This window comes from Diplotaxodon limnothrissa, linkage group LG7, assembly GCF_057381915.1.
Source record: "Diplotaxodon limnothrissa isolate DT_005_m linkage group LG7, D_limnothrissa_male_GT1.1, whole genome shotgun sequence".
NCBI classification, from domain to species: Eukaryota; Metazoa; Chordata; class Actinopteri; order Cichliformes; family Cichlidae; genus Diplotaxodon; species Diplotaxodon limnothrissa.
Window position 1 is genome coordinate 51,572,691 of NC_140602.1, and position 16,331 is coordinate 51,589,021.

The 16,331-nt window shown below is 40.3% G+C and overlaps 1 protein-coding gene across 1 annotated transcript in view; it reads left to right on the plus strand.

The window, feature by feature from the left end:
- Positions 1-761: 761 nt before the first annotated feature.
- The window catches only part of itga1 (integrin, alpha 1), a 67,578-nt gene continuing 52,008 nt past the window's right edge, over positions 762-16,331 (plus strand). The window contains exon 1 of the mRNA XM_085359889.1: positions 762-972. Within this exon, the coding sequence (XP_085216015.1) occupies positions 933-972 (40 nt within the window). The 5' untranslated portion in view covers positions 762-932. The remainder of the gene's footprint in view (positions 973-16,331) is intronic.

A 16,331-nucleotide genomic window follows, 5' to 3' on the forward strand; every position in this document is an offset into this window, starting at 1 on the left:
CACACCCACGTTCAGGGACTGAAGCAATAATTCAGGCTTTGACTTTAGTCCCAGTAACTTGAGCTACTCATGTGCGTTATTTAAGGTTTTAATTTTGATGTGTCATGTTGAACAGGAAATTCGTATGTTTTGCTTGTCTTTTGGAACATGGTGGAGGTTCTGCAACAGCTGTACTAAGAGAAAGAATCACAAAACAGGTAGTCTACACTTTTTAAAAGCACATTGAAGCAGAGAAGGAGCTTAAACCTTAAAATTTTCAAGCACCAAGCTGAAGCACTGAAAGACTTCACACATATTCATCTAAAAGCTCTTAGGCTAAATGCAGGATGGCTTTGTTTTAGCTCTGTTTGTGACTGACCTGCTGCCTGCCTGGCATGTCTGTCCCTCATCCTTCTCTGCTCTACCTGTCCATTATTCTCCTCCATGGTTGTGTGTAAGTAACAGCTATACAGCGTGTCTTACAGCGGGAGGGAGGGGCGGAGAGGGAGTGAAACACACACAGTTGCGCTGCTTGCTGTGCGCGTCTGTTGGGGAGCGCACCCGTTTGCCGTGGAGGCTCTGTGCACGCCACATTGACAGACTTGCGACTGATGTGCGGATTTTTGCAGATGCCTTCATCCCAACCCTGCTTTTTATGGTGTCGCTGCTCACATTAACGGCCGAGCGACCCTCAGAGCTCAGGAACCCTCACTCCGCGACACTGCCCACTTTTTCTTCTCCTCCCTGTTTGTCCCGCCCAACTCAGAAGTCTAGTTTGATTCAGGACTTTCAGACTTTGAAGCTTCTGATGCACACGAAATGCTTCCAGGACTCTTACAAGTCTGCTGTTAGCCATTTTAAAAAAAAATTCTGATAAATCTTCTGTTTAAAAGTCCGTGGACTGAGACTGAGTGAAGCTACAAGGACACAGCTTCACACTAACGGCACTCAGGATGTGGCAACGTTTTATTTTGACAACAGATGCGATTATTGGTAAGTAATGACCGCAGAAAAAAGACGCGTGTAATGATTATTGGATCAAATAACAAGCACTTCTTCTACAGTACCGAAGCTCCCTCGGCGCATCCTTGCGCGCACGCCAGACGGCACACGCTTGGATCCTGGCAGCATGCATAATTGACGACCGAGCGACTAAACGCATCCATTAGAAGTGTCACTCACCTTGCCAACACGCCCATTAAAAAGTCGGTGTCCTGTCCTAATACGAACTTTCTGTATGTGCCCAGGTGAGATTTATTCTGAAGGAACAAGGGTGCTTCATAGACAGCCAGGTCTCAGAGGCACGCCACCCATGAGCTTATATAACAGAGACGTTGAACGGTCAGTCAAATTACTGCGCGATGCTCTAATTAGATGCTGGTCATGCCAGAGTTTACGCTGTCAGAAGTAGGCTGTGTTTCTGCAGTGCCATGTGTTTCTGCTGTTTCTGGTGCAGATCTTGTGAAATTATGTCTCACCCTGTTTTAGAACAAACCCTCGTAGGCAGTGATTCGATCTGAAGTTCTTGGTTAAGGGAAATTGCTGCTGGCTTAGTGACGGGGCTAAGAGCTTGTGGGCTCGCTTTGGGTAGTTCCTCTGGTGATGCTACGCTCTCTCTCAAGTTCACCTCCAGAGCAGCAGAAGTGAATAAACTTCTAGGTCACGTCCAAGAAGTTTGTACCGGTGATGTATCAGAGTTTGGAGGAGGGGAGGATAAGTGGGAGAAAGTGGGATAGAGACAAAGTCAACAGTGCATGTCTCTGATTAATTCTCAGATTTCTACGCTTACATGTGATTCCGGCTTGTGATGGTCATTAGAGAATTGAGTTAGAGCTGGAGAGAAATGTGTGTGGCTGTGTGAGTGTCAAGGGGTCAGTTCAGTTGAAGCTCATATGGCCAAGCCCATGCCATAACCATCCCATCATCATTTTCTTTTTAATCTAACCCTCTCTGTCTCTCTTTAGTGTCTTTAATCGTATTCCTGCAGTTTGTCGAACAGTGCTTTTCCTTCTACGTGCGCAAATTCAGGGTTATTGTGAATGAGGCTGGACGCTGTTACTTAACTGATCTTGTTCCATCACGCTCAGCGCTGCTGGCCCAGCACTGTAGTGTGAGCGGCAGGAGGCGGTTCACACAGGGGTAAAAGCTGGTTTGAGTCCATAGTGTTGGGTTATGATAGCTACCACTGCCTGCTTCAGAGGCCCACATGTGCTTGTTGTACTGGCAGCATTTAATCTATGTAAATTCCTAACAGCGATGGAGCTGCGGGTGGTTTGAGTTTGGTATTTCAGAGAAGAGGGGCATCTGGCTTCCATCAGTATGAGTCGACTGGAGTGACACAAACAGCAGGAACACAGTCACCTACTGGGCTGTGACTAATTATCATTTACGTTGTTCAATTTAATTCTTTTGTACTTAATAATTTAGTCTTTAACACATTAAAAAAATAGAAATGGGCTGCCATTCACACAAAGTACAGTTTTAGGCAATGCCACAATCTTCAAGGTGACATTAACACATAACACACATTGTTTGTCTGACCTTCTTATTGTAGCCAAAAACGTAATAAATTCTCACACTGGAACCACATCGTGTTTATGGTTTCATCTGAATCAATGACTTTAATGATCAGTTACCATAGAAATAGCTATTGGTTTTGCAATAATATTCACGATCTAAACATTTGACCTCTGTTTGAGGCTTTCTCTCGTTCCTCTCTTTTTTTGTCTGTTGACCTTGTGACTCAAGCCAAAGCTCTTTGTTTTCTTCTTTGAACTGCTCCTTTAATGCAGGGACTGCGGCAGCATCACGGCGCTCACACATGATAGGATGCTTGTGAGCCGCGAGAAATAGCCAGAGGGTATTTTGGAGTTCATATGGTTGCTAAACAAAGTTGCCTTTTATGGCCTGTTATTTGATTACAAAGGAGTAAATTAGATGAACGCTGTTTCGAGACCTCTGTTTCGCTGCCCCGCAGAGATTACAAGGTGTTTTCTGTACGAGTTGATCACATTTCAGTGTCTTTTCACAGTATGTGTGCTGCAGATATGGAAGGAGGAGCTGAAGGACGAGTCAAACACAAACGGGTTTACGTGCTTCACAACTCTTTCAAGGAAATTTGTCTTTTCCTGAGCACATGGAATGCCGCCGTAGAGCAGAGAGGGCAGTTAATTCATTGATGACTGGAATGTCAGAGGATATACTGTAAAGTCTTAAGACATTGCAACTCTGCAGTGAATTTATTAACTTGGCAAGACATAGCGGTGAAACCGGCCATCTCCGTCATTAGCAATATGTCTCCTCCTTCTCCTCCCCCTCCTCCTATACTGACTGTAATATTTGAATCTGAATTAGCGTGCTCCCTGGAGTCTGCAGCAATCAGCACTAATCTGACATAAACTGTCTGCTGGCATGGGCGGACAGATTTCCTGGAGTGGTGAGTGATTATGTTAGCTTATCGTCTGCTTGTCTCTTCTTAGACTCAGTTTGAGCATCCTTATTTGTGTTTTTCACACACATGAATATATCTATAGACTGTGGGAATGCCTCTGCTGAACATGTGCGTGCAGCAGAAAATGACAGTTTTCACTTTTCACGTCTGGTGATTTTATTGTGGCAAAGTCACAACCAGGCTGCCATGATAAAAATGTCCTCTTCCAGTGAGAAAGCAGAGACTATATAGTCTTGAGAATTTGCTGTCATCATTTTCGTGGCAATCCAACCACCAAAACGCCACTTGAGGGAATTTGAAGTTGTTTCCAATTCGTTGTGATGAAGAAACTGAGGCCCGCCATGGCCAGTGCTTTATTTATTAATCATATCTTCAGTGCAAATATAGGCTGAAAAACACATGGCATGACCATCAGAATCAACAACCCCACCTGGTTGAAAAACTGTGTGGCTTCCTTCTGGCTGTAATTCCCTACACCTGCGCCTGTAATGCCTTCCTTAAAGGGCCAATCTAAAACCTCTGGCAGCATCCTATGCATATATAGGTTTTACTTCATTTGTTTGTTTGTTTTCTAGAAATTCATGGATGCCAGGAATGCCAATGTAAGGTTCTCTTTTTTTTAACTTAATGGTTGCATTTTGACAATATATAGACTAGAATTTATAGGTTTATAGAAATTTATAGAATCAAAATCTATCGAATCCACCCTTGATGCAAAAAAGGGAAAGTTTAATCAGTGCAGCAGAAGAAGATGACGTTATATCACAAAGTTCGTGTGCTTTCTTGCATGAAAACAGCAGCTTCATTTGTAGTTACAGAAATATGCCAAAGGAGAAGTCTTTGAGAAATGGTCTGTTTACTCACATGTTTTTCTGATAGGTTGTGGTTACACTGCTATAGCCCACATGTGGAGGATTTCACACGAAGACGACAGCAAACTAACACCTACCTCATGGTTTCCACCTCTGACCATGTAACAGTGTGCCTGCTGCTCTTCCGCTACTCTCTGAGCACTGTATTCTCAGACTAAAGGGCTGTCTTGATGGTATTTGATGACCAAAAAAAATCAGTGGTGTGGTCATTATTCAAGTTATATAATATACATTACTCATTAATTTTCTTGAAAGTAATTTATAATGTACTTTATTTAACTACTTGCTGGAGAAAGTAAGTGCACTAGTACACTACTCGTTCTCATCACTATATTAGATTACCTGATATGTACTTTCTCAGAGTTAAAAGTTAAAAATATAAACCTTAGGCTACAATCCCACGACACATAACTTTATCCCAATGAGGACATACATATGATCTTTCATTCAGTATTTTCTGCATAGCTGACTGCTCATTACTGCCTTTGTTGAAGTGCACGCTCTGGCTGCTGGGCTGGGGTCGGCATACACTCAGCTCTGGGTTCTTGGCTAGCTTTGCGCTAGCATGCTGTCTGTGAAGTTGCTTGCAAAGAGCTAAAGTCATGCTATCAATATAATGTAGTTGTTTCTGTCCTGGACACAGTTTGTGCTTTATCATCTTGCTCTTGTCCTTTTGTGTCAGAAAAGTGAACGCAATATCCATATCTCCACTTTACATCGCTCAACCATTTCCTCCTCCTGCACACAAACTGAAAGCAGCTGATTATAAGATCAGTTCACTGTTTTTTTGTTTTGTTTTTCTCTACCCGTCCTGCAAATAACCGAAGAAACTTTGTAACCCAAGTAACGGCACAATTGTATCTGTGATGTGATCACTCCATTCAGCACAGTCGTGCATTAGATTACTGTATTACTGAAAAATGAAATGTGATTACAGTATTTTTGTTTCTTTGCAATGTTGTTACATTGTAATGTGTCACACCTAACACTGCATAACATGTAGGCAAGATTAGACTGCCTCTGAAAGGTGAGCTATACCGACAGGCAGTAAAAAAAAAATGGATGTAGCTACTGTGACATCAAGTCCTGCATTGAAGCCTCAAGTTCAGAGATTCTGCCATCAGCTTGTAACCCCCCCCCCCCCCCCCCCCCCCACACACACACACACACACACACACACACACCGAGAACTCGTTAGCCAATGAGCATGTGCTTTTGTACCACAGATAAACCTTTACACTGCATGACCATAATTTACAAAAAATACTTACTACTTATATTTATTCAGTATAACCCAAATTCGTTGACTATAAAATAAAACAGTGAATAAACAGAAGTTAAATTGAATGCATTTTTTCTGCATTGGCTAAGATACGTTGTTAGTCCTGAGACAGACTGGTGATCTGTCCTCTCGCCCTCTGGTAACTGGGATAGACTCCAGCCACTTCACTCTGATAAGTAAGGATAAGTGGAAGAGGATGGATGGCTCTGTTCATATTTTCTAGTTTATACCAATGACACAAAGCACTTGTAATCATGGGATAAAATAGCCTCAAATCAGTGTTCGCTTTCTGGATATTTTCCAGTGCTTTCAGCTGGATTTCACAGCCTTCATCAACGCTTGCAGTTTCGTAAGGAGGCGGGGTGGAGGCTGTAAACCAGTCTTAGTTCAAGAATAGTTTTCTTTCTCGTTTAACGATTTCTTGATAATTTTGACCTTTGTGATGAAACCACCATATGCAGGCCTTTGTTTTCTGTTCTGTGAAAACAAATCTCATGCCAAATAAGGGGGCGCCTCAGAGCCAGTTTTTATGACACAAAGCGGCTTCTTCTGTATTGGAACGATAGCTTAAATTTGCTAGATTTTTTTTCCTGTTAGTTGTTACAGTTTTTCTCAGTCGCTTTGGTGCGTTTCTCAGAACACCATTAACATTTGCACAGCAGTTAGTGCATTTCCCAAAACAATTAGTGCAAACTGCAAAACCTAGTGGATAGCCTGCAAAAGCACGTCACATGCACAGAATTGATTATCCATACCTCAAAAGCAAGTATCTATGTCAATGAAACTGTCAGTGCCATCAAAATGAAAAGTCTTGACACCATCTTTATGAACAAGATAGTCAAATGGCATTGTCATGTTTCCACTATGACAGTTTATAATTTCAGTGTTTCCCATTGCAAAAACAATTGGTGACACCTGAAAATGCTGACGACAGCACTATGGCCTACCTGTACAGCCATCTGAAATGTGCAGTAAAGTCACTGTAGATGTTATGGGAGTCTTGGGAGTAACTGAGACACTGAATACGTACGTTTCACATTTCCATTGTGTAGAAGTGTTTGTAATCCTACAGAATTGTGCAAAAGAAAAATATGCTACAGTCACTTGTGCACTGTAGAATACATGTAAACATAAAATCACCCATTTGGTAGAGCCTCCTCATGAGTGACAGCTGTAATTCACCTGAGATCAATTGTTCAATTTCGGAGACATTTCCAGGAACAATGATACAGAAAGGTATAGGATTTGCTTGACAGATGGCCAATATTTGGCATGTGATAACTAGTTCAACAATTTTGTGTGTGATGACTTAAGCAATGGATGTATGACTATTAGTTTTATTGGGAATGACTATTCAGCATCCATAGGTATGATTACTTTTGACTGACATGACATAAGCAAATGGAAATGTCAGAAAGCAGCAGGGAAATGTATGGAAGCAACTGATTCATGTCCAAAATCATTTGCAGTTTGTTCAGAGAGAGGAGAAATTGCTACTATGATGTGCACAAATGACTGAGTGTTGTGGAGGTTGAACTAATAGTTATGAGAATTTCAATTCTGATCTGAGAAACGCACCAAAGCGACTGAGAAAAACTGTATTAAAGACGTCTAACAGAAAAATACAGATATGGTGAAACTCTAGCTGGAGCTGAAGTTGTGTTTATTCTTCCCAGTGGTTTGATATTGTTAGTTACCTGCAGCTTCACAGGATTCAGCTGTGTGTCTCCAAAGTGACAGTGTTGTGTGTATTTATACCTGCAGTTAAGTCGAATTATGTCTAAGTAGCAGCCACTGAATAAGTGTTTTAACACATGTCATGTATAGCTCAAATGAGCCTCTTTGATCACAGCCGTTTGTTGTAATGCTCCTTTTTCTTGTCTCGCGTTTCTTGCCTTGGTCGTTGAACAAAGGGGCCCATCTTCAGAACTACAATACACAAATCTCATGCAACTAGCCTGAATGTGAATCAGTTGCCTTCTGAGCTGGTGCAACAGTGTGTGCAACAGTGTGTGCAACAGCTGAAATGTTTTTGTGCAATTTGCATTGAAATTAGTTTTCTCATGAGATGCTAACATTTTTTTGCAAACCTTCACACAGTGATACTGGTGCCAGTGACCCCACATGCCACTGTAGCAGCCACCACAGAGGAAGTGAAAATGCGTGGTTTGCCAACAGAAAATGTATGTGGCGTATCTCATGCTTCAGCAAAGGTCAGATTCACAGTGTGAATGCTGATTTGCATGCTGAAAACTCAAGTGAGAATGATGCATACGGCACAACATGGCTATATTTAGACAAGAGGAAATTGTTAGTTAAGGTAGCGTTTAGCTCAGAGTTCTGTTGCAAACTCTGCTGTAGTATTTCAGCTGTTTACTGCAAACATTTAGAAAAAAAAGATGTAATTGTTGCTGTGACAACCACTACTTAAACTTGGGTGAACTGCTCGTTCTAAACAAGTTCTCTTTCATTTGCACAGCTTTCAGTTAATACTCTTGCTGGAAATTTGGTGGCTGTAATGCCAAACGTAGCATGCAAGAAATGCTTGGAAGCATGGAAGATCCATCATATGAGAAGACACAACGATCCAACTTCTTATCCGATTCTGATATAATACCCGATACCTTATCCTTGAGTATTCCATTACACGCAATGCTGATGTGATGTGGTACTTTTGGTTGCTCCCTTATTTCTCAACTGGTTGCCATGGTGAATGTTCTTCTTAGCACAGTTTTTGCCCTCGCTGACACAATCCTCCTGTTTGTCCTGGGACCAGCATTGAGAGTACACTAACTTATGACCCCCTGAGGCTGGACTTACGTCTCTTCTTGGTCTCAAACCAAGGACACAGAGATCCGTTAACTCTGTTAACCATTTCATCACTGAGGCACACAGAGCACTGACATGATGTTCGTGTCAATTTACTTATGAATAAACTGTCTTCCTCTTTCTTGTAATCAAATAAAATTACAACAGATCTGCATCCACCAGAACTTTTTCCAGAGAAGATTCTGAAGTAACGTTTTGGGCATTTATTACTTTCTTATCAAGAAGCATATACACACAGACCTAAGGAATATACCACATTTCAGATTCCACTCAATAGCTCTGTGTGTGTGTTTAAAGTCTTATTTTATGTTTGTTGCTCTGCTTAAGACATCGTGAAACCTGAAGTAAAGTCTCAAACAATGATTTATTAATTGCCTTTGTTTTTGGAATACTCTTCATGGACCTTTGTCTTTTTTCATGTGATTTGAAAGTGTTATGCAAGACTGATTTATAATATATATAGAGTGATTTATATATTATGTATGTGTTCAGGCTTTTTATATCAGTTTGTCAGGGACTGCAGTGACAGGAGCTATTTCCATGCCCTACACTACAGTCAAAATGAGTCTGGCACATTCAGATTTTTGCATGTTTGCAGTAACCCATTTAAATAAAATAAAGATCAAATATAATACACCAATACATCCAAGAGTATATATTTGCTAAATTGGTATTTGTTGTAAAAAAAACTCAGTGTGAGCGTAGTTACCGCACCGCTGATGTCATTTATCGTCAATGCATTTTCACTTTGTCCTGTTTTGAGTCCCACTCGCAAAATGACATCAGGGTGAAGTAAATGTGTGCAAACATCTAGTGTGGAGTGGTGCTGACAAGAAACGGGTGAAAGAATAACTTGAGTTTCCAAGAAGTTTTGCTACTGTGAGTGCAATGAAAGTACTATCAACTGAACAAAGCATGAGCGACAGAAAGAAGGCGACAGTAAACAGTCGGGGTAGCGAGTGTGAACTGTGTCCAACCTGCTGAATTATTTCTGTTGGCCTCCTCCACGCCATGTTAGCTCTCCAGCTAAAAGCTGGTGCTGCACAGCTGTTGATGTGTGGTATTGTAAACAAAGAACAACAAAGAACTTAATTTAATAGATTGTGTCACTGTCACTGATATCGATAGCATAGCATTCTGTAGTACTCTCTTATCTTAATAACAGATTGGTGCATCACTAGACTACAGGGTAACCACATCTGAACTCAAAAAGGCATATATGCAGCACTTCCCCCCATGTCTCCTTCATCTCCCACATAATATATATGTCTTGCAGGTCTTTGTAGTAGTGATCTATGAATCATATATACAGCCTTTGATACAGACGATCCACTCAGGCATTCATAGTGTTAAGCTGCTTAGTTCTTCTTAAATTTAATGGAAGTAATCATACAGAGAACGGAAAAAAAAGAATAAAAAGGAAGAGGAGGATTAAATCTTTCTTGTACCTCGCTTTGCGTCTGTTTCATAAAGGTGCATGATCTGTGCGCAGAACAAGACAAATATGTGCATGTGGGGAAAAAATAGTCAACACCAACTACTGCATCAAAGATCAGATGAACCTACGCAAGCTTGGATCAATAGTGTCATGCATACGGTATCTGTTTTCCTGATGTATGATAGTCTTCTCTTTCTTTTGCCTCACTTCTTGCAGGAAAGCCAGCTGCAGTGATGGGTGACATGTGTTTTGCTTGGAGGGTTTACCTTTTTAGGCTTGAGCATAAGAAGCTAAAAATGTAGGAAAAGAAAGCAAAATCTGACGTTAGTCCTGGAACAAAAAACTGTTGATTGATCATTTTGGTAATGGATCATGTAAGTTATTGTTCAAATAAATGCATCAGGTTCTCACCTTTTAAGAAGAATTTTTTGGATTGACTCTGGAAAATAAAAACCCTAAATTTATTGCCATCTCCTTGATATTATCCACTATTTTCTGACAGTGCAAAGCAACTATTGCTCTGTCACCAAGTCCACATTAAAAACTTAGGAAGATTAACTTTTAGTGATTAACTGCAATTACTTAGAGTAAACTGTAAATGATTAAAGGTAATCATTTAATTGAGAAGCCTTCTTCTTGTCAGTAACTCTACCACAGTGTCACATGAAGTTCATTTAGATGATGACAAACTCATGCATCCGGAGTGTGCGCAGAGTTTACTGATGTCACAAAAAAAAAGCGAAGCTGGCAGGATGCTACAGTTACTGGAGAAACAAGACAAAGAAGCATATTTCTTGAAACATTGTGATGTCAAAGAAAAGTTCAAAGATGCTGCCTCGAGCCTGCAAAACCACCAAGCCCACCCACATGTCTTAGTCTCATATACTGTTGCCTGAACAAGCGACAGATGTGTAACAGTTTTTCCTGGTACTGACTGCTGTCTGTGCAGCATATGGCACCCATGTGAGGTGGAAGATGCACAGAGTCAGGTAAAGCTGGTGTGTCTTCTAAAAGCAGTAATGGCGTTACTGGTTGGTAATCAAAGATGCATATCAGCTCGAAGGGAGAAAGATGCATGGTGTGGGCACATCGTGGATAACAGGCATTCACAGAGCCATGAAATGTGAAAAATTAAAGTGGAAGAAATTTTAAAAAAAAGAACTATTTTTACCTTCAATGACTCACAGTAAACTAGCAACAGTCCATTTCCCCTAACAAACACTGTCTGACCACCTTGAAGCCACCCACTCTCTGCTTCACACAGAAAAGGACATTCATAGCAAGGTGGACATGTTTAAAGTTGGACTAATCATTGCTGACACTGAATGCCAGTGTAGTCCCATTTTTACCAAAATGTGCAAAACTGAAATATTTTTAGTATTTTTTTTTCATTACAGAAATAAGCTGAAATAACATTCATGAAGAATATTTGGCTCATATATGCTCCACTGTCTTTACCAGCTAGCTGCTAATACTAACCACAGCCCTGGTACGTGGTTCTGCACAGGGACTATGCAGTAGGATTTTAATGCTTTTTCACTGTTATGTTAACACTAGATTCTTGATGCTGATTAATTTCATCCAAAATGATAATGAAAGAACTTGATGAAACACCCAGTGATGGGATAGCTCGAAATATGCGTTGTTTTGTTTTCTATTAGATGGATATCATCATGATCTTACTCATCATAATCATGCACTGGAAAGCATGGTTGGGACTTTCCCATCACCATCACCATGCCAGTGAACTACTTGGAGACTGGAACAAGACTGGGCTGGAAATGTAGCATGTAGCAGCGTCAGTGTTGTGACATGCTGATGCATTCATATATTTTCATTCCTTTAACGGTCATGGTCATTACTATCACATAGTCATAATATTGTAACTACGCGATAGTAATTTCAGTTGTTTCTACAGCAAACCTTCGACAGCAAAACTTTCTTTGTGTGCTTCACACTTTACAATAACCTGTGATTTGTGATTTAACATGGGCCAGATGAGCTACCCCGCCCCTGATGTTCTGGTTTATTGTTAATGATTCAATGAAAGGTAATAATTGTGGTATGTAGGGCATGAACTCTATTTCATTCGGATGTGGGCCGTGCCAGAAGCACAGCACGAGACACACTTTTCAGAGTAAAAGCATTGACTTGATTGCTAAAGCTTTTTAAAGCTTAAGTATTACTTCACACTGTGACACTCGACACACTTTTGTATTGTTTTTCCTTTTTTCTTGCTGATTTGCGACGCTTTCGTCTAACTTGCAGGCATTTTATTGTCAGTATCTTCGTCAGTGGCATATTGGACAGCTACAATAGATTTCACACCTAATATTAACAACAGCAGGTGTTATTTTAATTGTCCTTGGGGTCCAAATATACTCAAGTGCAGTGTAGAAGGGATTGAGCACCCTAAAATTGAATCCCTGCTATGTGTGTGTTAATGGTGACTTGTGGTAAAGCTCACCAGGGCTGGGTTTTACCACAGAAAATGACTCATTTCTGTCTGAGGTGCTGTGTCTGCCAGAGCTGCAGACGGAGAAGTGAGGGGGGAAATTAAAAAAAGCTTGGTGTCGCCATGGCAGTGCTTGTGCTAAACCTTTTCTGTCGTATGAAGTCATCTCCAGAAGTCAAATTGATATTTCCTGTCTCGCTCCTGAAAGCTGGATACATATTGTGTCTGTGTTTAATTTTTTTTGCTTAATAGTTACAGTTTTCTGTGAGATGACTGACCGATTGTAGGGGTGATCTCTGTGAAGTGTTTTAAAAGGCTTATTTTCCTACGAGTGTCCTAAAAGCCCAGAGATAAGAGCTGAAAAATCCCCCAAAGACACACACGTCACGTCTTTTGGTTTCATAAACGAACGAGATACCCGTGAAGGTGCTACATCACAAATCGTGTCAGTTTACTAAGGTCTTAACCCCCACAGGAGGTCAAGCCACACACATGCATCAGCAGCTTGAAGCATTCTGCATGTTTTTTTTTCACACTTCATCATCTGTCCACACTTTTCCTCAGGCTGTTACAATTTTAGCATTCCCAGGAGCTTGCTTTTAACCCCTTTGAGTGGTTGGGGTTGTAATTACATAAAAATACATTCATTAAAAAACAAAACAAAAAAAACCCCAAAACAAACAAACAAAAAAACTTCTTTCCAACATTTTTGTGAGCCATTCATTATTCCCAGAAATTTATACCTATCTACCTGCAGACAGCTTGTGTACGCCGAGGTATTTTTCAGTCATGCGACCTTCGGCACTGCACAGTTGTTGTGAGGCATTAGGAGCAAAGTGGACAGGGGCAGAGGCAACAGGGCGGATTGGGAGGCAGAGGGGAAAGCTGTTGGTGAGACAATGCGGAGTCAGACGGGAGGTCCCGTCTCCGAACATGTGCTGAAGGAGGACAGCACCTTATCTTCAGTTTGAGTGAAAACAAGCAGACAAGTTAGAAAGCTTAAGTTGGAGCCAAGGCTAAACGATTCCCCGTTTCCCAGTCTTTATGTTACGCTAACTGTCTTTAGCTTCATATTACGTGCTATCAGATTTCAGTGGACACCTACCTACACCAGAAGCAGTCATTACAGTTTAAAACTCGATAACTTTTGCTAAAAATGCTAAATCAAGTTGCACCATCAATTCCACTTCTTCTTTCTTTTTCCTGAGAGAATAAGGTGACGATTCGCTGTATGAGTTTGCCTGGAAAGTGCAATGATGTGTGGTTTTCTTGAAACGTGCACTTTAACCGACAGTAAAGAAGAACTCTTTAGAGGCTTAAATGTAAACCTAATATTTTGTGGAAGTGAATGCAAAACGTTAACACCTTGTCTTTTTTCTTCATGTGTTATTTCAGTCACGTATGAAGTGAGTTTTGCCTTACTGCACCGTGAGAAGCAGGGGGTAGTAAGTCAGAGTCGCTGTGATTTGATCACTTAGTCTTTTATTTTTGCCATATTTCCTTTTTGTTCTCATTAGGTTGCACAAATGTCTTCCAGGAGTGGGGCTCCTGGCTGTATGTTGTGCAGGTGAAGACACATACAGCATTCATTTAAGATTTAAGGTGGGAGGGTCATGCATCTGGAGATAGTGTGAGATAGGTGGTGTGGTACCCTCTGCTTATTTTCCTCTGTCAGCATTATCTTTTGGCAAAAAGATAATGCTGAATCACTAACACTACAAATGTGTTAGTGATTCAGCTCAAAAGCACTAAATGTTGGCTGTTAGCGCTTTTTTTTCTTTAATCTTTTCCATGACTTTTTCTCTCTGTATTGTGCCACAACATGTGACACTCTTACACTTTGACTGTGTTACAGAAACTTCCTTCAGTCACTGTATATACAGGCTTTTTCCCACTGCATTCTTTTCTTCCACAGCTCCCTGACGGCGCCAACCTGTCAGTTGCTTGTTAAACTCATGTTGTTTTGGGTGTAGTTTGTGATATAGTTTTCTCTCTTTTTTTTTTGTTAAACAGGATTTAGGTCTGCCTGTAGTCATTTCCTTGTTTTTGCCCATGTGAACTAATCAGGGGCCCATAACTTCTTGCCAGAAGAAACACATAAGGAGTGCCCCCCCCCCCACACACACACACACACACACGCACACACGCATACTTGTTGTCCCCCGAGTTTCTTAGTACCTGCTAAGCGCTGATAGCCTCAGATCTCAGTCTCTATATGTGTGCATGTTTGCATCTGTGCACCAGGCCTGTCCAGCCCTTCACCCTCTTGTGTCTCTGCCAGCAGCAGGTTAGAGCTATCCATCATACATATGGAGAGATGGAGATGGTGTCTGCTTGGAGCAATGTTTCATGTTAACCATGATGCTCTTCACACACACACAAATGTTTCATAGGATCTGACTAATCACATCTCTTCTTTAGAACAGATTGGTACCATATCAAAAGTTTGTGAGGCTCCACTCAGATACAGTATGTATGTGCAAAAAGTCTTAAGTCACTCCATTTCTTTATATTTTTCTTTCGAGCATTTTCAGATACATTTATTAAACCACTTAACACTGACCTGTGAATCATTCAAGCATAAGAAGGCACATAACTTAAGTGATGAACTAGTGTTGTGTCTTCACATAATAGACAACTTATCAAAGAACCAATTTTAATTGGTATAATTGGGAACTTTTTTACTAGAACTACACATAATGTGTTCCCATTTCTTTGGTTGAATTGACAAAAATTCCAATGAAAACACAGTCTGATAGACATAAAGTAGTATTTTTGCACCAACAATGTGATTCCCAAAGAGGTATTAGCCAAAAACACAGCATGATGTGCAATTCAAGAAATTTGAGGAAACTGCAAGTGGAAGACAAAAAACAAACAAAAAAACAACAGCAGATAAACTGTATCTGAAAGTCATATCCTTAAGAAAAAAGAAGAACTTCAGATGATCTATATACTGTTTGATATCCTGGCAAAATACAAATAAATGACAGGAGACTTAAGACTTTTGCATAGTACTGTGGTGTAAATGTAATGACTAATTTTCTTTAGGTTTTACATTCAGACTGTTCTATTCAATTCTAAAGATAACTAAATATCTGACAAAAAAGAAACAAATTTAAAAAGCACTTGAGAAAGAGAAGTTCCACACACGTTTGATCAACCATAGTGTGAAATGGATATATATCAACATTCATCCAGAAGTAATGAAGTAATCAAATGGAAGGCTATAAAGTAAAATTCCCTCTTGTATACTTTCTATCTTTTTGTGAGAAATCACTGATGGGGAGACGTTTTGTGTCTTTTGGGGTTTTTTTTGTAGTTACATCAAGTTAAACAGAAATGAACAATGATCATATGCGCGCACACACGCACACACACACACACACACACACACACACACACACACACACACACACACATAGGTGTAAATATACATATGTACATTTTGTATGTACTTGCAGTGATTGATATTGTCACTTCTGGATCACTATTAATATAATCACATTACAGTAAAACTCACAATTCTCCTCCTCTTCCCTTCCTTATCTTATCTGCCGGTACCCCCCTCTTACCTGTGAACACTCTCCACTAAGGTTATCAACATCACAGCAAAACAGCATTTCATAGTAATTCCTGTCAGTCAACATAACTTTCAATTAAAAGCTCTTTTAACTCAAAACACGACTCGACAAGCACGGACCTTTTAAAAACTGTGTCAAAGTTTTTTGACTCAGCATCACGTTGTCTGTTTTGGGGTGTATTTTGTGGATTTCTCCGCAAACAGCAGCAGCAACTAAAAGATTCAAATCAAAACCAACATATCACAAATTTCTTTTTGCTGATATCATCTTTGAAGTTTCATTTTTTTTGTGAGCCTTCAAACCACAGCTATGCTGATTTCCTGCTTGTTACTCAGAATAGTCATGTATTTATTGGGGAAAACGATACTTCTGGTAATACTGGAGCAATTCTGATGCATTAGCAAGGCTGGTCAGAATTAATTTGGGTAATCTTTGTTTGAC